Raw genomic sequence first — 25872 nt, 5'->3', positions numbered from 1 at the left:
CAGCCTGGAGTTGAGCTCCAGCAATGTAACCTTTTATACACGTGTACTTGTGGTCCTTCCAGAGTCACTAAAGGTACAACAGGTACCGGACCACGAAGTACAACAGTTCTGCCTGAGGATAAACCCTGGCAGAAGGGGCAAGAACTGCTTCTATTTCACTTGTTCCTCATATTAAGTCACTCTCCAACCACAGCAACAGCATGCAGATATGTTGGGGCATCTGGTAACCAGGATGGCAGTGGAGACAATGAGGCTTCAGTATTGCAATTTCCCAGCATATTTGGTCTTCTAATTCGCATTGACTATTTGGGGGCCTGTAGTGCACTCCCAAAAAGGTGATTCTGTCATCTACTACTTAATCTACCATCAATAATAGACTATAACTAGTTGAGGCTCAGCACCAATGGCTGTGCCATCCCATTCATGATTTCTGATAGTAAAATTGGAAAATTACCCCTTCAGCATTTCAATGCTACATTTGTTCCATCCATGACTCTAGGTTTAGTGTTCCATCTTCCATTCTCATTGTAACTTCATATCAACAGGAAATGCTACATATGTACTTTCACCTCTTCCCTTCCTATCAATCAGTGACCCAAACAAGTGAAGCATTAACTCAACAGTCCTTCCAATCTAATGCACTGGATACAGTGTTTGTGGCAACACTGGAGAAATCAAAGGCAGGTTGTGTGACCACAATGAGAACACCTCTGTTCAGTTGATCTGAGCTTCCAGTTGCCTCTCTCTCTCCCCCCTCTCTCTCTCTCTCTCTCTCTTATCGCAAACATTCTCCAACACAATCTAATGAAACCTGAAAGAATAGCACCTCCTATTTAGACACTCAACATTGAATTTAGCAACTTTGAGTTTCTGTCAGAACAAGACAATTCTGACGAAAGGTCATTGATTATAACGCTAAGTCTGTCTTTGACTCTCCATTGATAATGGATTGGGCTCTCTCCCTCATTCCTCTGCTCTCAGTCATCTCCTTCTGATCACGCCTGCTATGGATGGATCACCTGCTTCACCATTCCCTCATCTAATCAGTCTATTTGAGTCTCGTACTTCATGTCACATTAACAGATAATCAGTTATCTATCAGATAACTGCTTGTGGGAGCTTGGCGTGTAGTCTTAGACCGCCATGTCTCTTGCATTATGGCAATGATAATAGTTCATTGGCTAGGATGTGCTATGCTGTGCTAAGAACTATATAAATGCAAGTCTTCCATTAACTTTCATGATTCAATGTAATAAAAAATGAAACTAATTAATTTTTTGACATAAACCTTTACTCTATTATAAATGTAAGAAATATTGCATTATTCCATTTTTTAAGCAAAGTAAGCAAAGAGAAAAACAGCAGCACTCAAGCACACGATTAAATTAGCATTGATGAAATAGCGCACAAGAGGTTTCTCCTTGAACATGTTCACATTGGCTGGTGCTTCGGATAGTGCAGGACTCTCTGCTTCTTCCTTCTTATCCATCCCACAGAACCACAAAAGAAATGAAATCAGCTTCGGCCTTTGCTTCTCTGATCCACCTGCGAGGAAGAAAGCAGTTTACCACAAAAAAACATCCAATAGTTCAAAGACAGAAGTGGTCAACAAATAAAGATGTAGATGCTTGAATCTGAAACACAAAACAGAAATGCTGGAAGAGCTGAGCATCTGTGGAGAGAGAGATCAGTCGATGTTTCAGGCCGAAGATCCTTCAACCAAACTGAGAAAGAGAGAAAGCATGTTGGGCTAAGTAAAAGAGAAGGTGGGGAGGGCACAGAGGAACAAAGGGAACAAATACAATAGGGTGAAACGATGGATAGGTCAACAACTTTGTGGAAACACAAGACATTGCAGACGCTGGAAACTGGAGCAACAATCTTCTGGAGGAATCATTTTGGGGACAAAACCCTGAAGCAGGACTGAGAGTAGAGAGGGGAGATAACTAGTATAAAGAGGAGATAGGGAGGGTGAGACAAGGCCCAGAGGTGATTGGTGAACCTAGGTGGGAGCTCTGGTTGAGGTGTTGGGGGTCTAGTCAAGAAAAATGAGGCATGCATCAGAGAATGCAATCAAGAGAGCATAAAGACAATATGAAATGGATCTGGCAGGCAAGATAAATGAAAATCCTGAGAGATTTTTTTTTTAGAAAAAGAAATTTTAAAAATCTCTCAGGATTTTCATTTATCTTGCCTGCCAGATCCATTTCATATTGTCTTTATGCTCCCTTGGTTGCATTTTCTGATTCTACAGGTATATCTTGGGAAAGGGCACAAAAAGATGGGTGGACCAAAAAAGGATCAGAATATTCTGAGTTGAGCAGGCCAGAATGAAAAGAGAAGGGAAAGGAATAGTACATACAAATGGCCTGATACAAAGAAGCCGAACTGTATATTAAATAGCTATCTATCATTTCACCCATTCCTGACATTCCCTCTGTCCCTCTGTTACTTAGACAAACTTATTTTCTCAGTTCTGAAACCTGAAGCATCAACTGACTTCTCTCGTTACAGATGCTCTTCACCTGGCTGAGCTCCTCCAGCATTTCTGACTTTATTTAGACTGTTTTGAATGATCAGTTGATTTCCACCAGGTGATGCCAGCAATGGCTGCCTCGACAACAGTCTGTCGGTCCTTTCCTTTGTGTGTTAAATGTATGTTTTTAAGTGTTCTTTGGCTTGTTTTATGTGCGGGGGTTTGTTGGGGGAAACTTTTTCTAATCTCTTACCTCGATGGAGATGCGATTTTTTCCATATCGTATCTCCATCCGCACTGCGGCCTAATATCGAGAAGTTGGTGGCCTTTGCTGGAGACCAACTTTTGAGAGCTCCACCACGGGTGCCTACAGACTTACCATCGCGGATCCCTTTGCCAGGGATCGACCTCGGAGCTCCAACAATGGGTGCTTGTGGACAACATCACGGAGCCCGCAGTCTCTGGTCAGAGACCGACATGGGGAACTCCAAGCTGCGGGAGTTTTCAACCACCCCGACGCGGGAGTTTCGATCACCCCAACGTGGGATCTTCAACCACCTGCTGCGGGGGCTTTGATCACCCCGACGCATGGTTCGACTGCCCCGACCGCAAGAGAAATAAAGAGGAAGAAGTTTGGACTTTTTTGCCTTCCATCACAGTGAGGAATGTGGGGAATCCGCTGTAGTGGATATATACTGACTTTTATGTATTTGTATGTCTTGGTGCTTTTTTTTTCGAATGGCTGTATGGTAATTTGCATTACCTTAATGGGACATGTGACAATAAAAGACCTTTGAAACCTTTGAAAGTTGATGAGTCCTGTGAAGAATACAGTCTCCTGTTTGGCGACTGACTATATGGAGAACTTCAACACCCTAAGGAATTGTTTGTATTCCAAAGAGCAAGTTTTATTCACAGTGCATTAGGTGACAAGGTGTCCTCCATTGTCACTTCAGAAAAGGAGATCCTTCCAGAGTACATTCCTCACCTTGATCCTTATGTGACCCATGTGATGAACATTTAATGTGGGGTAGACTAAACACAGTCTCACTCTTTCTTCGGTGAAAGCCTTTTGCACCTGCAGCAGATGTGCCTTCAACATCCTGCTCACTAAAATACTGCAAATATAAATTCAGAGAATCCCACCACAGGTCCTCCCCACGTTACGAATGATGGACTTATGCACACTCTATACATACAAATGAGCATTTGGGAGACTGACAGGATTAGTTTGCCGGCTGCAGCAGGACTGTAGGCATCTTCTGTTGTATGGGAACATGGTTCACGGCAGTATCTGATCGGTTGAATTAAACTCGCTGGTTTCATTGACGTTCTTGGTTGGCCGATGTTACCATATAAGATACATTGCCGAGCGGGCCACATTTCTGACATTAACTGTTCGGGAAGGAAACCCTGTTGTAATTTAGGGATGACATATATCCGACAATGCAGGAGAGCTCGCGAAATTGCAACCCAAAGTACAGTACCTTGAAATTCACCCACACTAATCCTGCCCTTAAACCAGGCTAAAAGTGAGTTGGAATTTTAGGAGCACGTTTCACACTACAAAGACGTAGAAATTGATTAGACATTATTAGTGCCTTGTCTTTTAATATGAAAATGTCATCACAATGTATTGCTCACCTACTGAAATATGGATATGGCTCAAGTTGATGATATCCACTGAATTTGTCTTATCTTCTTCAAGTGGTTCTGGATAAGAATGTGAATATCAGTTACATAGAACATAGAACAGTACAGCACTCGAACAGGCCTTTCAGCCAACAATGCCCATGCTGAACATGATGCCAAGTTAAACTAAACTTCTCTGCCTGCACATGATCCATATCTCTCTGTTCCCTGCATATCCATGTATCTGTCCACAAGCCCCTTAAATACCACCATGGCATCTGCCTCCACCACCATCCCTGCAGTATGTTCCAGGCACCCACCATTCTCTGTAAAAAACGTACCACACAATTCCTTTCAACATTGCTCCTATCACTTTAAAGCTACATCCTCTGGTCTTTGACATTTCTACCCCAGAAAAAAGTTTCTGACTGTGTACCTTACCTATGTCTCTCATTTAGGGAACCAGAGGTCATAGGTTTAAGGTGAGAGGGGAAAGGTTTTGTGGGAATCTAAGGGACAACTTTTTCACACAGAGGGTGGTGGATATATGGAATATATAGAAGAAGGTAATTGAGGCAGATATTATAACCACTTTTAAAAGGCATTTGGATAGGTACATGGACAGCAAAGGTTTAGAGGGCTATGGGTCAAACACGGGCAGGTGCGACTAGTGTAGATGGGGCAGCTTGGTCGGTATGGGCAAGTTGGGCCAAAGGGCCTGTTGCTGTGCTGTATGATTCTACGACTCTATAACTTTATATATTTCTATCAAGCCTCCCCTCAGCCTTTGATGCTCCAGAGAAACCAATCCAAGTTGGTCCAACCGCCCATTACAGCTGATACCCACTAACTCAGGCAGCATTCTGGTGAACCTCTTCAGCACTCTCTCCAAATCCTCCACATCCTCCCTGTAATGGGACGATCGGAACTGCACACAATACTGCAAATGTTTCCTAACCAAAGTCCTATAAAGCTGCCACATGACTTCCTGACTCAACGCCCTGACTAATGAAAGCAAGTATACCATAAGCCTTCTTTGCCACTCTATCTACTTGTGTTGTCAGGGAGCTATGGATTTGAACTCCAAGATCCCTCTGTACATCCTTGCCATTAATTATATACATTCCTCTTACATTCGACCTCTCAAAGTCCAACATCTCACACTTGCCAGATGAAACTCCATCTGCCATTACCATGCTCATTTCCATAGCAGATCTATATCCCCTGTACACATTTGCAACCTTCCACCAAGTTTGCTGTAAACTGCAAAACATACTAACCAGCCCGTTTATATTCACATACTGTAGTGGTCGTTTACATAAATCACAAAAAACAGAGGCCCCAGCACAGACCCCTGCAGATCCTGCCGCATTAGGTGTCAATCCTGCTGCATTACAACCTAAAGCAATGTGAGGGGAAGATTCCTACCTGTCATGACAGTGACATCATTTGTATTGCAGATTTCCTCTTGGTTCTTTTGATCAGATTGTCTCACACCAGGCTTTGGTACATCTGGTGTAGGAAATATTCTGTTAATTATTATGAAAATGATCTAGTAACATGACAATGCCTGCAACCCAATCTGGCTAAATAAACCATCCCTTCTCAAGAACATCCAAGAGTGTTTAGTTGTCAGATGTACTGGATATGGACAGCAACAATAACATCGTATTTGTTGCAGCTTTACAGGGACATTAGATGCAAAACACTACAAGTATATAAACAATAAATTATCAGTTATTCTAAGTAAACTAGTTTAGTTTATTATTGTCGCATGTACCGTGGTACAGTTAAAAGCTTTTTGTTGCATTCTATCCAGTCAGCGAAAAGACTCTGCATGATTACAATCAAGCCATCCAGTGTACAGATACAAGTTAAAGGGTAAAATGTTGAGTATAAGATAGTGTTCAATAAAGTCCATTTAAAGATAGTTCAAAGATCTACATTGAAGTAAATGGGAGGTCAAGACTGCACTCTAGCGAGTGAGAGGGCGGTTCAGTTGCCTGATAACAGCTGGAAAGAAACTGTCCCTGAATCTGGAAGTATGTGCTTTCAAACTTCTGTACCACTTGCCCAATGTGAGAGGGGAGAAGAGGGAGTAACTGGGATGAGACAGGTCTTTGATTATGCTGGTGGCCTTGCTGAGCTGTGTGAACTGTAGATGGACCATGAAAGAGCAAACGTCAAAGGCCTTTTTGTCCTTTTTTTAAAAAGCAGGACAAAGTACTGCACAATCAATCTAATCAATCTGGCCAACACAGTGGGACAGCGGTAAAGCTGCTCCCACTCAGCGCCAGAGGCCTAGGTTCAATCCTGACTATGGGTGCTATCCTGCAGAGTTTGTACGTTCTCCCTTGGACGGTGTGGGATTTTTCTGGGCATTCTGATTTCCTCCCACATGCCAAAGACATGCATATTTGTAGATTAATTGACTGCTGTAAAAGGCCCCTGGTATGTAGGACATAGAACAGGTGTATTGAAGTGTTACCAGTGTAATGAAGTGGCATTTATCATCAGTGGCTGGCTCCCCAATGCCCAGTTTGGGTTTTACCAGGACTACTGAGCTCTAGATCTGATCAGAACATTGGTCATGGATCAAACTGCTGAGTGAAGATCATTTCTGGACACCCAGGGCGGCTGTTTGGCTTACTTTGTCATGAAAGAACCCTGGGAAAACCGAAGCTAGAGGGCATCGATGAGTCAACATTCCCGTGGATGGAGTCAGACACAAAGGAAGATAGTTGTGTTTGTCCAATGTCAATCTTCCCAGCCCGAGGACATCACTGCAGGAGGTCTAATGCAATATCCCAGGCCCAAAGTCAGCTGCTTCATCAATGGCCTTTCTTTCATCAAGTCAGAACCGGGAATATTTCCTAATTTTTGCACAATGGTCAATTCCATTTACCTGGCAACATTTAGGCACTGGCTATTAAGTGGCAAGTTATACTCACAGCACATAAGTGCCAGGAGATGAACACCTCCAACAGTAGAGAGGTTAGCTATCTACCTTGACCTTGCTCTTTCTCCCACCATCAATATCCAAGGAGTTATCATTGATCAGAAACTCAACTGAATGAGCACATAAAAGCTGTGGTTTCAAGAGCTAGTCAGAGGCTTAGTATCCTGGAATGGGTAACTCACCTCCTGATATCCTAAGCATTCTCACCATCTGCAATGTATAAGTCAAGAGCTACTTTATGAGGGTGGCCTCAGAAATGTCCAAGAAGCTTGATATCATCCAGGATAAAGCAGCCCATTTGATTGGCACCCAGTGACCACTATAAAGATTCATCCTCCCACCTCCTTTACACAGTATCTACAGGATGCACCATCTCCAAATACACTACAGTTACTCACCCAGGCTATTCCAAATGCATTTCCCAAACCCACAATCACTACCACCAAGAAGGACAAGGGCTGCTGGTGCATTGCCATAGTGGGAGTACAGAGAAGGTTCACCAGATTGATTCCTGGGATGGCAGGACTTTCATATGAAGAAAGACTGGATAGACTCGGCTTGTACTCGCTGGAATTTAGAAGATTGAGGGGGGATCTTATAGAAACTTACAAAATTCTTAAGGGGTTGGACAGGCTAGATGCAGGAAGATTGTTCCCGATGTTGGGGAAGTCCAGAACAAGGGGTCACAGTATAAGGATAAGGAGGAAGTCTTTTAGGACCGAGATGAGAAAGTTATTTTCACACAAGAGAGTGGTGAATCTGTGGAATTCTCTGCCACAGAAGGTAGTTGAGGCCAGTTCATTGGCTATATTTAAGAGGGAGTTAGATGTGGCCCTTGTGGCTAAAGGGATCTGGGGGTATGGAGAGAAGGCAGGTACGGGGTACTGAGTTGGATGATCAGCCATAATCATATTGAATGGTGGTGCAGGCTCGAAGGGCCGAATGGCCTACTCCTGCACCTATTTTCTATGTTTCTATGTTTCTATGGAAACACCACCACGTTTAGGTTCCCCTTCAAGTCACAAAATGGGAATTATATCGCCAGTGCTTCACCATGGCTATGTCCAATTCCTGGAATTCCCTTCCCAACAGAAACTTTGGGAGCACCTTCACCAGACGATCTGCAAGGATTCACGTTGGTGACTCTCTCCCACCTTCTCAATGGCAATTACTGATGGAAAATTAAAGATGGGCAATAAACATTGACCTCGCCAGTGATTCAGTGATACTGAAATATAGATGAGAGGAACAGTCATTTTCTTCCTTCATCTCCCAGGGGAGTGGGAGAGCTTGGAAGTGTTGATCAAAGAAGAGGCTTCAAGAAATTTTCCAAAGGACAGTAGTGTGACTTCCTGTCCTCCATCTACAACCTACCAGCTCACAACTTTTTTAGTCAGAATTGTAAATCTGTGGAATTCTCTGCCTCAGAAGGCAGTGGAGGCCAATTCTCTGAATGCATTCAAGAGAGAGCTAGATAGATCTCTTAAGGATAGAGGAGTCAGGAGGTATTGGGAGAAGGCAGGAACGGGGTACTGATTGAGAATGATCAGCCATGATCACATTGAATGGTGGTGCTGGCTCGAAGGACCGAATGGACTACTAACTCCAAGGTCCTATTTAGCACAATTACCTCTGTCATATGTCCCGCCCCCAGTACCAGCTTAGTTGGGTCCCCTGCTAAGTGCAAAGAATTCGCCAAATTTTTCACCAGCAAAGTTGAGAACATTAGAATGAACATTTCCCCTCCCACCTGTGACCTAGCTGTCTCACTAGTCTGTTCATCTAAATTGGACTGTTTCCAACCCGTCACTCTATCCTCCCTTGCAAAGCTTGTCTCCGCTATGAAACCTGCAACCTGCCCCCTTGATCCTGCCCCCACTGCCCTTCTGAAGGATGTCATTGCAATAGCCGGACCCAGCATCCTCTCTATTATCAACAGTTCTCTGGCCACTGGCACTGTTCCAACCTGTTTCAAGCATGCGGTGGTCCAGCCCCTACTGAAAAAACCTAACCTAGACCCCACCTTGCCTAGCAACTACAGACCCATTTCCAAACTGCCATTCCTGTCAAAAGTCCTTGAAAAGGCAATTCTAAACCAATTAGTGCCCTACCTACACCAAAACACCATCCTGGAAAGTTTCGAGTCAGGTTTCAGAGCCCACCACAGCACAGAGTCTGCCTTGTTGAAGGTACACAACGACCTGCTTCTCGCCATCGACACCAGCGACTGTGCAATCCTGCTCCTTCTCGACCTCAGCGCAGCGTTCGATACAGTGGACCACACCATCCTTATTGACCGTCTCCGGTACGCGGTTGGCATTGATGGCACTGCCCTGAGCTGGTTCGTTTCCTACCTCAAAGATAGGAGTTTCGCCATCAACATAGGCAGTTATTCCTCTTCTCCAGCTAGCCTCTCCTGCGGAGTTCCACAAGGCTCCATCCTAGGCCCCATTCTCTTCTCTCTATACATGCTCCCCCTTGGCCAAATCATTCAAAGGCGCGGCATTTCTTTCCACTGCTATGCCGATGACACTCAGCTTTACCTCCCCCTGAAACCCAACAACCAGTCAAATTTAAACAGCCTTTTACACTGCCTTGAGGGCATAAAATGTTGGATGGCACAGAACTTCCTCCAATTAAACGAGAGCAAGTCTGAGGTCATCCTATTCGGCCCCCCCCCCCCCCCGACTCCATCAAATCGATAACAGGCATGCTTGGAAGCCTATCCTGCCTAGTCAAACCGCATGTCAAAAACCTCAGCATGATATTTGACTCTGCATTAAAGTTTGACAAGCAAGTCAACGCTGTGGTAAAAGCCAGCTTCTTCCAACTTCGTACCATAGCTAAAATCAAACCTTTCCTCCAATTCGACGACACTGAAAAAATCATTCAAGCTTTCATTTCCTCCCGCCTAGACTACTGCAACTCCCTATACACTGGGATCAGCCAATCATCCCTGAGTTGGCTGCGCCTAACGGCTGCGGCTCTCTGGCAGTCTGTTGTCTTTTTTTCTTTTTTTTTGTTTGTGTCGGTGTTGGGATGGTTTTTGTTTCTGTTTTTGGCTGTGTATGTGTGGTGGGGGTGTGGGGTGGGGTGGGGTGGGGGGGGGCGGGGGGAAACCTTTCTTTTATTAGGTCTCTTCCCCGGGGCGCAGCTCGCCCGCGGGGCCTTCCATCGCCCGGCGCGGCTCGGCTGCGGGCCTTAACATCGCCGGCGCAGCTCGGCCGCGGGACGTTTCAGTGCCCGGTGCGGCTCGGTCGCTGGACTTAACATCGCCCGGTGCGGCCGCGGGACGTTTCAGTGCCCGGTGCGGCTTGGCCGCTGGACTTAACATCGTCAGCGCTGTTCGGCCGCGGGACGTTTCAGTGCCCGGTGCGGCTCGGCCGCTGGACTTAACATCGCCCGGTGTGGCCGCGGGACGTTTCGGTGCCCGGGGCGGCTCGGCCGGGGGGCCTTCCATCCCCTTGCGGGGGCTGTGCGTGTCGTTTGCCTCGGTAGGGGTCGAGCTGCCTGTCCGTGGGTGCGGGGGAAAGAGAGGGGAAGTTTTGTTGCCTCCATCACAGTGAGGGGGTGTTTGGAGTCACTGTGATGGATGTTTGTGTTGGGGTCGGGTGTCCTGTGTTCTTTTCTTTTTTGCTGTGTTTTATGTGACTGCTGAAATTTCGCTCGGTGTTGTGCCAAGTGACAATAAAGTGTTGTTATGTTATGTTATGTTATGTTATGTTATGTTAACTGGTCCAAAACGCCGTAGCGAGACTCCTGACGGTTACCCGTAAAAGGGACCACATCACCCCGATTCTGGCCTCTCTCCACTGGCTCCCTGTACGGTACAGAATCAACTTCAAGCTCCTCCTATTCACATATAAAGCCCTAAATGGACATTCCCCCCCCCCTACATCAAAAATCTTCTAACCCACCTCTCTAACTCCTGGTCCCTCAGGTCAGCCGACTTGGGGCTACTCACTATCCCACGGTCTAGGCTTAAGCTCAGGGGTGACCGCGCTTTTGCGGTTGCAGCTCCTAGACTGTGGAACAGCATCCCTCTCCCCATCAGAACTGCCCCCTCCATCGACTCCTTTAAGTCCAAGCTCAAAACCTATTTCTACTCCCTAGCGTTTGAGGCCCATTGAGGAGGCGCTGTGAACTGTTTTGTATGTGCTGTTATGTTTGTGTGCTACTGTATGTTTCATTTTTTCCTTAGTACCTAATCAGATGTACAGCACTTTGGTCAACGTGGGTTGTTTTTAAATGTGCTATACAAATAAAATTGACTTGACTTGACTTGACTCCTGCACCAATTGTCTATTGTCATAACTGACTAAGTGAGAACTTTCTGTATGACATCAAACTGGTCTTCAGCTGTCTCATGGGTCAGCTCAGTTGCAGTTGTAAGGCCCTTGTGCGTACCAGTTCAACTGTCATGGTGGACTGTTGACCATTATCAAGGTGCTTGGTTCAGACTTGTGTGTCCCTCAACCCCTGGCTTACCTGCTTCGGCCTGGCTTGCCGCAGAATTGATTTTGTCGGAATGGGTGAACCAGGTCAAGTGTTTAATCTGTAAGATTAAGGAGGAGCGGTTATGACACAATAGACAATGATATTGAACATAGTGTGGGGAATGATACGAGCTCACAATATCATATCAATGTTAAAGGAATGTGTTTCACTTGACCTCTCCAGATAACCGGTGGTCAGATGCAATATGTGCATGATTGCAATCTGTCCGGGTCATTCCCACTCACCTCCCCAGGGTGGCCAGCTGGGCATAAACCCCCTGTAGCACTCTTTGATTTCAGAGCCAGAAAGGATGCACATGGAGCTCCAGAAACTCATATACAGATCTGAGGTTTAAAGTAGCATCATGGTAGGCATTGACATTGTGCATTGAAGGGCCTGTTCCTATGTTATATTATTCTATATTCAATGACAAATGAACTGGAACTTACCCACGCTAGACTCTAATCATTCCACACATTTACCTCCCACTCTCTCATTCTCAATTTTTTCCTTTAGTTCAGTTCAGTTCAGTTTATTTGTCACGTGTACTGAGGTACAGTTAAAAGCTTTTTGTTGCATGCTAACCAGTCAACAGGAAGACTATGCATGATTTAACCTGCCTTTAAGTTGTTTCCCTGCTGTTTGTCTAAACTAAGCTAAACTAAACTGAACTCACCAACACTCCTTTGACCGCACCTTCCATGACCTCTACTAATCAGAAGGTCAAGCGCAACAAAAACATAGCACACCACCGTTTTGAAGTTGCCCTCCAAGCTACATACCATCCTGACTTGAAAACTTATCACCATTTCTTCAACATCACTGTGTCAAAATCCTAGAACTCCTTTCCTAACACCATTCTGGGTATATCCACATCTCAATAATGGCAGCAGTTCAAAAAGACATCGCACTACCACCTTCTCATGGGAATTTAGGGCTCAGCCTGCAAAGCCCCAAACCGTTGAATAAATATGAATACTTTACCTGTTCAGGGCGTGGAGCCTTGGTGCTGAGACTGATGACCACCACTATGATCAGTGTGAAGACAGAGAGGAGGATGGAGAAGTGGAGGTAGTGAACATGTTTGGTGATCAGCGGCCGGCTGTCCAGCTGACCACACAGAGGCTCAGGGTAAATAAAATCCAGAACCATTCGACAGCAGCCAACCAGTATCCCCAGGAGGAGGCCCCAGAATGCACCCTGTGCACACAAAAGGGAGACAAACGAGTGGATATTGAGTGAAATACTCACATGCTCCTCCTCTGCAGGATCGTTTGCAAACATCACAAACACAAAATTAAATTGGCCGAATAATGCAGGTCTGCGATGCACTGAGCCAGGGCTTGGTTTGTGCTGCTTACATCAATGAGCTGCAGCTTCAAGCCCCACTCCAGAGCCTGGACCATAAATCTTCTGCCCATTGTGCTCCAGCACTGACCAGCAGGTGTGCTCCGCTATCACAGGAGAGAGCAATGGAGGTTTCCGCCTGACATTATTCACTGAAATAGATCATCTCGTTACTTTGTGTGAGGATCGCAGTGAGAGATCAGGACCCACGCTCCTTACATTACAACCCGACAGAATCCCGGAAGACGTGACCAATTTTTTTCTGAGTAACAATAAGCTGAGTGGAAGTTTAATGCTCTGGTATTTTATTTCATTCTTCATGGTTAAATTATAATCTTCTATTTTTAATTGTCTGCTGTATATTGTTACTTGTGAGCAAAGCACCAAGGCAAATTCTTTGTATGTATACATATTTGGCCAATAAAATGTATTCAATTCAAATTCAAAAGTTTGAGCACCAAGGAGATGACAGAACTCACATTAACTTTCGCCCTACTAGTTCTCACTTGTGCTTGGCATGGGTCATGTTCACTTCACATGTTTCTCAATCTCAGCACTTCCTTCACCTGATCCTCAATACAAGATCAATGGTCAGTTTCTTTCATTTGCATTGTCACAGCTTGGACCTCATCTGAACCATGAACAGAATAATAAGGTAAAGCAAACTGCAACACCATAAAATGACCCAAATCTCCTGAACATTACTGTTTGTTATAGGATTCGCAGGAGCTTATCACAAATCTACTCACAAATAATCCTAAAGCAAAGAAATTGTAGATGTTGCAAAGTCTGAAATTAAAATAGAGAGTTCTGGAAATAGTCAGCAAGTCAGACAACATCTATGGAGTTATAGATTGTTATACATTATAGATTGATAACTTTTCACCACAACTGGCCAGATATGATGCAAGTTGGAAAGGCTGGTTATCTGAAATTGCTGAATTTAATGTTCTGAGGGTTACAATGCTCTCAGTTGGAAGATACAATGTTGTTTCTCCAACTCAACCCTAACTTCAGTGAAACAGTATAAAAGGACAGCCAGAGTGAGCTGTGTGTGATTGTGATGAACAATTAAGAGGAACGGTAACTAGAAACACAGGGTCATCCTTGAGGTTTGGATGGAGGTTTGGGAGATTAGATTGACATGGCATGAGAACCTCCTGACTGTGAAAGCCATGGTTAAAGGGAAAATAAGATATCTCGTAGATAGTGATCTAGAAAGTCCCATCGTCAGAACAGATACGAGGAAACTTGAGAAACTGGGAGAATGAAGGGAGGATGGGAGGATATCAGTCAAGGTGGCTGTGGAAATTTATGCGCCTCCATTGAACAGTAGTAGATAACATTTATCACTGAAACGGTGATGGAGAAGTCAGGAAAGAAAGATCCATTTGTATACCAAGTGAGCAGGATAGAAACAGGTAGCAAAGGCAATGAAACTGAAATTCTGTATGGGAGCAGGAAGCAGCTCCAATACAGCCATCAGTGTGGCAGATAAAGAGGTGAGAAAGAGAGTTTGTATCGGACTGAAACAATGATATTACATGGTCCCCAGAAAGAAACAGGGAAAACTTGGGCCCATGTGCTTTTCCATACTTACACGTGATCGGGAGAAAGTGAGGAGAAGTTGGTTAAGCAGACGAAGGACAGTGGTAGCAGAAAATAGAGATTGCTTGGGCCTATGGTTAAAGAAGAATTGAAGCCATCCTCCTCTCCGCAGTATGGGTTGGAGATGAAGGTAGAGAAGGACTGGACATTCATGCTGAAGATGATTGGTATCAGGAATCTCGATAGTGACGTCACAGATGTCATGTGGCAATGGATGCCATCTTCCTAAGTATTATTCCACACCCTGAACAGGTACTGCAGGTGAGGCTGCCAAAGAAGATGAGAGCCCATGGTATTAGAGGGAAGATACTAGAAAGCTGGCTGAATGGCAGAAGACAAAGATTGGGAATGAAGGGGGATTTTTCTAGTTGGCTGCCAGTGACTAACGGTGTTCCGCAGGGGTCGGTGCTCGGGCCAATACTCTTCATGTTGTATATCATTGATTTGGAAGAGGGAATTGAAGGCTTAGTGGCCTAGTTTGTGGATGATACGAAGATAGGTGGAGGGGCAGGTAGTGTAGAAAAAAACAGGGACTCTGCAGAAGGACTTGAACAGGTTGGGAGAGTGGGCAGAGAAGTGGCAGATGGATTACAGTGTAGCAAAGTGTAGCATTTTGGTAGTAGGAATAAAGGTGTAGACTATTTTCTAAATGGGGAGAGGATTCAGAAATCAAAGCTGCAATGGGGATTTGGGAGTGCTGGTGCAGGACTCATAAAAGTTAACTTGCAAGTTGAATCGGTAGTAAGGAAGGCAAATGCAATGCTAGGATTTATTTGGGGAGGTCTAGAATATTACAAAACAGGGATATAATGCTGAGTATTTTAAAGGCACCGCCCATACTGCGTTGGAGTATTGTGAGCAGTTTTGGGCACCATATCTGAGGAAGGATGTGATGGCATTGGAGGGTCCAGAGGAGGTTTACGAGGATGATTCCCGGAATGATTGGGTTAACATATGATGAGTATTTGATGACACTGGGCCTGTATCCCACTGGGGCTGGAGTTCAGAAGGATGAGATCAGGGTGGGGACCTCATTGAAACTTACCGAATAGTGAAGGGGCTGGAAAGAGTGGATGCAGAGAGGATGTAGCCTCAGAATAAAAGGATGTACATTTAGAAAGGAGATGAGGAGGAAATTCTTTCGTCAGAGAGTAGTAAATCTGTGGTATTCTTTGCCACAGATGGCTGTGGAGCCAAGTCATTGGGTAATTTTAAAGCAGAGATTGACAGATTCTTGATTAGCAATGGTGTCAAGGGTTAAGGTGAAAAGGCAGGATAGACAATAGACAATAGACAATAGGTGCAGGAGTAGGCCATTCAGCCCTTCGAGCCAGCACCGCCATTCAATGCGATCATGGCTGATCACTCTCAATCAGTACCCCGTTCCTGCCTTCTCCCCATACCCCCTCACTCCGCTATCCTTAAGAGCTCTATCCAGCTCTCTCTTGAAAGCATCCAACGAACTGGCCTCCACTGCCTGCTGAGGCAGAGAATTCCACACCTTCACCACTCTCTGACTGAAAAAGTTCTTCCTCATCTCCGTTCTAAATGGCCCACCCCTTATTCTTAAACTGTGGCCCCTTGTTCTGGACTCCCCCAACATTGGGAACATGTTTCCTGCCTCTAATGTGTCCAATCCTCTAATTATCTTATATGTTTCAATAAGATCCCCCCTCATCCTTCTAAATTCCAGTGTGCTCCAGCCTTTCAACATACGACAGTCCCGCCATTCCGGGAATTAACCTAGTGAACCTACGCTGCACGCCCTCAATAGCAAGAATATCCTTCCTCAAATTTGGAGACCAAAACTGCACACAGTACTCCAGGTGCGGTCTCACCAGGGCCCGGTACAACTGTAGCAGGACCTCTTTGCTCCTATACTCAACTCCTCTTGTTATGAAGGCCAACATTCCATTGGCTTTCTTCACTGCCTGCTGTACCTGCATGCTTCCTTTCAGTGACTGATGCACTAGGACACCCAGATCTCGTTGAACATCCCCTCTTCCTAACTTGACACCATTCAGATAATAATCTGCCTTTCTATTCTTACTTCCAGTGAATAACCTCACACTTATCTACATTAAACTGCATCTGCCATGTATCCGCCCACTCACACAACCTGTCCAAGTCACCCTGCAGCCTTATTGCATCTTCCTCACAATTCACACTACCCCCCAGCTTAGTATCATCTGCAAATTTGCTAATGGTACTTTTAATCCCTTCATCTAAGTCATTAATGTATATCGTAAATAGCTGGGGTCCCAGCACCGAACCTTGCGGTACCCCACTGGTCACTACCTGCCATTCCGAAAGGGACCCATTTATCCCCACTCTTTGCTTTCTGTCCGTCAACCAATTTTCTATCCATGTCAGTACCCTACCCCCAATACCATGTGCTCTAATTTTGCCCACTAATCTCCTATGTGGGACCTTGTCGAAGGCTTTCTGAAAGTCGAGGTACACCACATCCACTGACTCTCCCCTGTCAATTTTCCTAGTTACATCCTCAAAAAATTCCAGTAGATTTGTCAAGCATGATTTCCCCTTCGTAAATCCATGCTGACTCGGAATGATCCTGTTACTGCTATCCAAATGCTCAGCAATTTCGTCTTTTATAATTGACTCCAGCATCTTCCCCACCACTGATGTCAGACTAACTGGTCTATAATTACCCGTTTTCTCTCTCCCTCCTTTCTTAAAAAGTGGGATAACATTTGCTGTCCTCCAATCCACAGGAACTGATCCTGAATCTATAGAACATTGAAAAATGATCTCCAATGCTTCCACTATTTCTAGAGCCACCTCCTTAAGTACTCTGGGATGGGGTTGTGGGGTTGAGTGGGAAAGACAGATCAGCCATGGCTGAATGGCGGAGTGGACTCGATGGGTTGAATCTGGTTCTATGACTTATGAACTTATGCTTGCTGGAACTAGACTGGAGCTTTATGTGGGTATGGAGAACCTGTTAAGTGCCCAGATTAATAGAACATATTCAGTCCTCAGGACCCTCTGTGCAATCAAGAAGTTGGGCAGGATATCTCCCAGTGTTACCCCCTGCTGTACCCACAGAGGGAGTGCAAGAGTTTGACCATGACTCTGCTCAGGCTCTCTCCATCCCTCCCAGAGGGCCAGGCCTCCCAGAGGACCAATGCTGGTTACATTGCTGACATTCTTAATCTAACAAATAATATTAACAACTGAAGGTAAAACAAACACACACCATCTCATTTGTCCGTCTCCAGAAGCATCCAGCTATGAAGACAACTGCCACTGGAGGCTGCAGGTAGGAACTGATGGACTGGATGTACATGAAGAGCTGGCCACCTTGGCTCATTTGCACTAGAGGAATCCAGAGGACAGACAGCACCACCAGAGCCAGCACAAACACCCTGCAGTGCAGACAAAAGCAATGTGAACATTGGTACACCAGAGCCTGGCTTACATTCAATGCCAATTTTATGACAGTCCTGAAACCTTTCTGTAGTATGTTTCTCTGAATCCAACAACCTGGTTTCGTCATAATCACTTCAAAGGAAAAGCTTTTTAATAAGAAGTTGGGATGAATCAATTACCTCATATAAATTCAGTGGGTTTTCCGAAATGAATCAAAACCCATCAGTGAGCTTCTGATTGCATGCAATTTCAACTCCTGTTAGCGAGTCGTAGAGTCATAGAGTGATACAGTGGAAATAGGATGTTCGGCTCAACTCGGCCACACCAGCCAACAATGTCCCAGCTACACTAGTCCCACTTGCCTGCGCTAGGTCCATATCCCTCCAAACCTGTCCTATCCATGTACCTGTCTACCTGTATCTTAAATGATGGGATAGTCCCAGCCTCAACTGCCTCCTCTGGCAACTTGTTCCATACACCCACCACCCTTTGTGTGAAAAAGTTACTCCTCGGATCCCTATTAAATCCTTACCCCTTCGCCTTGAACTTATGTCCTCTGGGCCTCGATTCCCCTACTCTGGGCAAGAGACTCTGTGGATCTACCCGATTTATTCCTCTCATGATTTTCTACACCTCTATAAGATCTCCCCTCATCCTCCGGCGCTCCAAGGAATAGAGACCCAGCCTACTTAACCTCTCCCTATAGCTCACACCCTCTAATCCTGGCAACATCCTCGTAAATCTTTTCTGAACCCTTTCAAGCTTGACAATATCTTTCCTATAACATGGTGCCCAGAACCGAAACCCAATATTCTAAATGTGGTCTCACCAACGTCTTATACAACTGCAACATGATCTCCAAACTTCTATACTCAGTACTCTGACTGATGAAGGCCAAAGTACCAAAAGCGTTTTTGACCTCCTTATCTACCTGCGTCTCAACCTTCAAGGAACCATGCACCTAGATCCCTCTGCTCTACAACACTACCCAGAGGCCTACCATTTACTGTGTAGGTCTTGTCCTTGTTCGAAGTCCTAAAATGCAACACCTCACACTTCTCTGTTTTAAATTCCATCAACCATTCCTCCGCCCACCTGGCCAATCGATCCAGATCCTGCTGCAATCATTCACAACCATCTTCACTATCAGCAAAACCACTAATTTTTGTATCATCAGCAAACTTGCTAATCTTGCCCTTGATGTTCATCGAAATCATTGATGTTCATCCAAATCATCCATCCCATTGCCACACCAACCTGCCTTCAGCCCTATCCACTGCCAGGATGAGGCCAAACACAAACAAGAAGAACATGGCCTCATATTCTGCCTGATAGTCTACAAAGCAATGGTGTGAACATTGCATTTTCCAACTTCAGGTAACTGCACTCCATGTCCTTCTTTCTCCCTCCTCCTCCTCACTCACGCAGATGCTCGGCTCCTCCACCTAGTTCCACTTAATCACCTTCTGTACTTCTCAGATTTTAGCATCTCCAGTATCTCTAGTCTTCACTCATCACCTTCCAGCCTCTGTCTTTGCCTCTAAAACCCTCTGCCCCCTCCCCTCATCTGCCTCTATGTTTCACCTCCTGTCTCCTAGTTCCACCCCCTCCTCCTCCTCATCCATCCCACCCGCCACCAGCTCCATCTATCCATCCACTTCCTACTCACATGGATCTAACCTATCGTCTGTCAGCACCTGTCTCACCCATTCCCCTCACCTCTCTGGCTATCTCCCATCCACAGTCTTAGTCCAAAAGGTCGACCATCCTTCTACCTCCACAGTTGCTGCCTGACCCACTTCTCCAGTGGTTTGGTTTTTGCTCCACATTCCAGCATCTGCAGTCCCTTGTGTCTCTGGTTAGCAAATGGATAGTTAGTTCAGGCATTTATATCATGGAAAGGTCGAGGCAGCTGGGATCATGTATATCCCTGGAGAAGTTTTGAGAACTGAGGAACTTAAGAAGAAAATCGTGAGGGCAAAAAGGAGGCAAGAGATAGCTCTGGAAGATAATATTGAGGAAAATCCAGAGATTTAATGTTAAAGGTAAGAATGTAACTAGAGAAAGAATAGGGATCCTCAAGAACCAAAGAAGTCATGTCTGTGTGAAGCCGCAGGAGATGGGCAAGGTCCTCAATGGGTATTTCTCTTCTGTTTTTACCGTGGAGAAATACGCGGATGACTGGGGACTTGGGATAGCTAATGGAAATGTCTTGAGGATAGTCCGTATTAAGAAGATTGGCGAGGAGGTGCTGAATATCCTCAGGCATATAAAGGTCGATAAATTTCTCAGGCCTGATCAGATTAATCTGAGGACACTGTGGGAAGCAAGAGAAGAAATTGCAGGTGCCCTAGCTAAGATATAGGAATCATCATTAGACATGGGTGAGGTGCCAGAAGATTGGATAGTGGTTAATAGTGTGCCTCAATTTAAGAATGGCTGCAAGAAAAAGCCGAGGAACAATAGACCAATGAGCCTAACATCTGTTAATGGAGAATATTCTGAGGGACAAGATATGCATGCAATCGGATACACAGGGCTGATTAGGGATAGTCAACATAGGCCTATCTAAAATCTTAAACACCACAATCATATCTGTCTCCCCCACCACCCCTGGCAATGCGTTTACACCACCACTCGTTGTGTAAAAAATCTACTCCGCATATCTCCATGAAACACTCCCCCTCTCACCTATAGCTATGCTCTCCAGTGATGGACATTTCCATCCTGGGAAATAGATTCTGTCTACCTTATCATAATCATAATAATCATAATCATATTGAACTGCTCGCAATACTCCAAATGCAACCTAACCAAAGTTCTATGTACCTGCATCATGACTTCCTATTACTTTCAATGCCCCTAATAATGAAGGCAAGCATACCATATGCCTTCTTTATCATCATATATATTTTTGCTGTCACCTTTAGTTAGCTACAAACTTGGACTCCAAGATCCCTCTGCACATCAATGCTGTTAAGGCTCTTGCCATTAACTGTATCCTCTCTCCTTACATTCAACCTCCAAAAGTGTAACACCTTACGCTTGCTCAGGTTAAACTCCATCTGCCATTTCTCCCCACATTTCTGCAGCTGGTCTATATCCCATTGTATCTTCTGACATTCCTATTGCCTGCAACTCCTCCAATTTTGGTGCCAGCAGCAAACTTACTCACCAACCCATTTACATCTACGTCTAAGTATATTGTTTGTGATTGTGATATATAAACATAGCACAAAAAGTAAGGAAATTTGTGTTTGGTAGATTATTTCTTTGTTGTAACAATGCTTCTTGGCAATAAATCTTATACCGTTGGAAAGCCTGTTTATTTCCCTTTTAAATGGTGCCACATTTGTAAGGAACATGCATTTGTGGGATGAGCAGCAGAGCTGAGTATATGGGTTGCGCCCATGAAAAATTTGCCAAATCTTCTCTGCCAATGCCAAACAGCTTATTCTGCTGTTGCTATTGACTCTTGTTTTGAGCTTCTGGTACCCCCAGGTGTTGACAAGAATGGGATGCCATCCCACAACAGTGTGTGACCAGGCTGGTGACCAGCATGAGGAGGAGGTGCCAGGCTGTTATGGCTGTGTATGGTTCTTCCACACGCTACTGTGGCTCCTGTTTATTAAATGAATAAATTGTTAAATTGCCAATATGTCTTGTTTCTTCAGACTTCAATCATCCAATCCACCAAACAACACCGAACAAGAGTCAATGGCAGAATAAGCTGTTTGGCATTGGCAGAGAAGATTTGGCAAATTTTTCATGGGCGCAACCCATATACTCAGCTCTGCTGCTCATCCCACAAATGCATGTTCCTTACAAATGTGGCACCATTTAAAAGGGAAATAAACAAGCTTTCCAACGGTATAAGATTTATTGCCAAGAAGCATTGTTACAACAAAGAAATAATCTACCAAACACAAATTTCCTTACTTTTTGTGCTATGTTTATATATATCACAATCACATATATATATATGTATCACAAACAACAATGAATAAGCAAGTTCTGAATCCATACGACCAAGTCATTATAAATCCTGTACATCTTAATCTTCTGGATCAGCCTATTAAGAGTGATCTTATCAAAAGCCTTACTAAAATCTGTGTATACAACATTCACTGCTCTACCTTCATCAATTTCCTTTATCACCTCTTCAAAAAGCTTAATCAATTTAATGAGATATGGCATGTCACGTACAAAGCCGTGCTGCCTATCCCTAATTAGCCCATTCCCTTCCAAATGGGAGTAAATCCAATCCCAAAGAATTCTCATCAATAGTTTCCCTACCACTAACATGAGGCTCACTGACCTATAATCCTCTGTATTCTATCTACTTCCTTTCTTAAACAATATTGACCACGACCCGGTCCCCCAGGACCTCACCTAGATACAATGGGGTATAGACCAAAGATTCTTGTTAAGGGCCCCATAATCTCTTTTGCTTCCCTCAATAACCTGGGAAAGATCCCATCAGGCCCTGGGGACAACCAACTACATGTGCTTCAAGAGCCTCAGGGCCACCTTTGCCTCAATCTCAAACTGCCCTAGCATATTTGTATTCTCCACACTGATGTTGGTGTCCTCCTAGTCCTTCTGCTCAGTGAATACAGATGCAAAGTACTTATTTAGTACTTCACCTACATCCTATGATTCCAAGCATAGATTCCCTACTTTATCTTTGAGCAGTCCTACTTCTTCCTGGTCACCCTCATATTTTTAACGTATGTATAACAAATATGTTTACATGGATGGTGCCAGGTCTTGAGGCGGCTGAGCTAGACAGAAAGTTTGGACAGTCTAAGACTTTATTCCTTGGAGTGCAGGTGCATGTGGGGTGATCTCAGAGAGATTTATAAGATAATGAGGGGAATTGATAGGGTAAATACACAGATCATCCAGAGTGGAGAATCTAGAACTAGGGGACATAAGTTTAAGGTGAGAGGGGAAATATTTAATAGGAACCTGAGGGAAACTTTACCACACGGAGGGTGGTTGGAATGGAACGAGCTGCCTGAGGGGTAGTTACGGTAGGTAATATAACAGCACTTAAAAGACATTTGGACAGTAAAGTGGGTGGTATTGTAGATAGTGAAGATGGTTAGAGCAGGATCTTGATCAGTTGGGCGTGTGGGCTGAGCAGCCGTTGATGGAGTTTAATGCAGATAAATGTGAGGTGTTACATTTTGAAGTCTAACCAGGACAGGACCTCCTGGCAGAGCTCTGCGGAGTGTTGTAGAGCAGATGGATCTACAAGTGCAGGCACATAGTTCCTTGAAAGTGGCATCACAGGTAGGTAAGGTAGTCAAGAAGGCTTCGACTCATTCGCTTTCAACAGACAGGGGAATGAGTAGAGTAGACCACTAAATGCTGGACTAACTCAACAGGTCAGACAACATCTCTGAGGAAAAGGAATACATGATGTTTTAGGTCAAGACCCTTCATCAGACTGAGTCTCTTGGTATTCCTGTGTATAGTTTAGAATCACAGAAGAGGTTCAGGGTTAAGCCCTTTGTTCGTGGACTGTCTGTCTCCCAGCAACTCCTCACTTTCCTACCTGCCAACAACCATGAGCTCCCACTCAGAACAGAGGGGCCGGAGGTGATGCCAGATGTCCATCGTAAATAAAGTGCTCGCGCTGTTGAAGATTGAAGTGAGTGAGGACATGAGAGCAGCAATCATGACTGACATCATCAGGCCCCGCAGTCCTGCAGTGGGAGAGTGCAAATCAGAACAGGTTAAACCAGGTTCCTGCCAGGAACTGAGTTATAGCAAGACTGATAGCACGCCCACCACCTCTGCCTCCGGCTTATTCCCTGGGAATCAGTCAATCTTACCTCACTATCTCCATATCCCCCTGTGCAAAGCACAGTATTGGCTGCTCCTCGGTGGCTGTTTGATGGTTACACATGGCTAGCATGGGCTTGTGTGCCAATGCTTTGGCACCTTTGGAGGTGAAGTAACTGCTCAGACTTAGATGTTGCAATAAATCTCAAGTCCTGGCAAATGATGTGATGATCATGGAAACGGTTTCAGAATGAGAAGGACAGACGAATTAGGGGAATATCAGAGCAAAGAGGGAGGGAAGGGATTAGAAAGACTGGTTGCTCAGCTATTGGAAGGATATGATTAAACTTGAGAGGGTGCAGAAAACATTCATAAGGATGTTACCAAGACTGGAGTGCTTAATCTATGAAGAGAGACTGTGACTTTTTCTGAGGAACGTTGAAGGCTGAGGGGTGACCTGATAGAGGTATGTAAAATTACATGGGCGTAGATTGGGTGAATGGTCAGTCATTTTCCAAAGGTAGGGGAGTCTAAAACTAGAGGGCATTTGTTTAAGGTGAGAGGGGAAAGACATAAAGGGGATCTGAGGGTAGGTTTTTCCCACTTACGGTGGTGGGTATATTGAATGAGCAGCTGAAGGCGTGCAAGAGGCAGGTACAATTACAATGTTTAAAAGTCATTTGGACAGATACATGAGTAGGAAATGTTTAGATAGGTGTGGGTCTTTTCCAGGCAAATGAGACTAGCTCAGCAAGCCAATTGATCAGCATAGACTTGTTGGACTGAAGGGCCTGTTTCTGTGCTCAATTACTTTCTGGTTTCGTGGTTGGGTAGGATCGAATGGCCTAGATCTCTGCTGTATGTTCTACGTACCTCCTGGCAGTAACTCCATTACCAACTTCGGGTAGGCAATGTCCGAGCAACCAACCGGGTTACCGCAGACCCGACGGCAGGTTTCGGCATCAGCACAAGCCACCTGATCTAAAACAAGAATGAGTATGGGAGTGAAAGCGCTGAGATGCAGGAACATGGTGCATGGGTAATCTTCAATGGTTCTCCACTTACCTGGAAAGAGTACTCTGCTGACCATGCCTGGGAGGACCATTATGAAGACAGGCAAGACTTTCAAATAGGCAGCAAACAAGGAACCACCCTGGGCATGGAGGAGTGTCCTGGCAGACAGGGACCTCTGGACGATTACCTAATGTTTGAGACAATGAAAAAAGATCGTTGAGTGTCAACATGCTGGGAACATGAGCCTTCATCCCTTGTTGAGCTGATGATACACAGCAGGCATGGAGGAACCAACGTAATAAGTCAGGAATAGCAGCAGAGTTTGGAAACACCAGGAAGGAACAAAGTTAAGGAAAGGTAAACTAGGACTAATATAAGAAAGCAGAAGGTGGTACCTGGTCTGTGCACCAGTACCAGATGGAAGGGATTGTCATTCCGATCAGTACACCCGGCCAAGGGAAGTCAGAGGTCACAGGATCCCGTAAAATATGGAAAGCGTCTTTTCTTGGATAGCCACAGGAGGTGTTGAGGTCACGGACACTTGGAATGGCATAGAAGTATGTCTCCTGAAGTGCTGAGTAACCTCCAATTTCATTGAAAGCTGTGGAACAAAGAACTGTGTCACTGGGCTTAATGAAACTTAGTAGCATATCCAACACTGCTTCATGAAATAATCAACTTCTCTTCGGTGTTTTATTTTACAGCTTCTCCTGCAAAGAATTTTCACTGTACTTTAGTTTCACAACCAATTAGACTTCATTCTCTGAACCGAGGCCTCAGGTCCACTCCCTACTCTAATCCTGGAGATCACACAAAGAAGGAGATGATTCCTTCGAGAAGGAGTGATGAAAGCTTATCAGCCTGGTTCCGAGAAAGAATGGATTTTCCAATGAGGAGAGATTGAGTAAGTTCCTTGGAGTTTAGATGAAGAGGATATCTCATGAAGGGCTTTGGAAGGGGCAATGTGGAAAGCTGCCAATGAGGAAGGGGCGTGGAACAGATTATGACAGGTTTAGGTTGAAATGTTGAGAAAGGTTGGGCCTTGTGAGTTGACAGAATTATCAGCCCAGGAAAGGGATGGATCCTGATTCACTCACATCTGGAACACTGGAGAGGAAGGGGATCGAGTAATGTGCTAGAAGGACAGAGAACG

General features: G+C 44.8%; 1 protein-coding gene across 6 annotated transcripts in view; it reads right to left on the bottom strand.

Annotated features, from left to right (window-relative positions):
- Positions 1-1294: 1294 nt before the first annotated feature.
- The window catches only part of LOC144603979 (sodium/myo-inositol cotransporter 2-like), a 38439-nt gene continuing 13861 nt past the window's right edge, over positions 1295-25872 (bottom strand). For 4 of the 6 annotated variants that reach the window (XM_078417892.1, XM_078417895.1, XM_078417896.1 and 1 more), the window contains exons 9-17: positions 25115-25320; positions 24579-24906; positions 23476-23626; positions 17740-17908; positions 12549-12764; positions 11556-11622; positions 5537-5620; positions 4121-4189; positions 1295-1545 (exon numbers count right to left, since the gene is read on the bottom strand). In XM_078417892.1, the coding sequence (XP_078274018.1) occupies positions 1334-1545; positions 4121-4189; positions 5537-5620; positions 11556-11622; positions 12549-12764; positions 17740-17908; positions 23476-23626; positions 24579-24906; positions 25115-25320 (1502 nt within the window). In that variant the 3' untranslated portion in view covers positions 1295-1333. The remainder of the gene's footprint in view (positions 1546-4120; positions 4190-5536; positions 5621-11555; positions 11623-12548; positions 12765-17739; positions 17909-23475; positions 23627-24578; positions 24907-25114; positions 25321-25872) is intronic. The other 2 variants (XM_078417894.1, XM_078417893.1) reach the window with 2 other exon arrangements.

Source organism: Rhinoraja longicauda, chromosome 21, assembly GCF_053455715.1.
Source record: "Rhinoraja longicauda isolate Sanriku21f chromosome 21, sRhiLon1.1, whole genome shotgun sequence".
NCBI classification, from domain to species: Eukaryota; Metazoa; Chordata; class Chondrichthyes; order Rajiformes; family Arhynchobatidae; genus Rhinoraja; species Rhinoraja longicauda.
The sequence above is the reverse complement of the archived record's forward strand: the minus strand, read 5'-3'. Positions and strand labels throughout refer to the sequence as shown.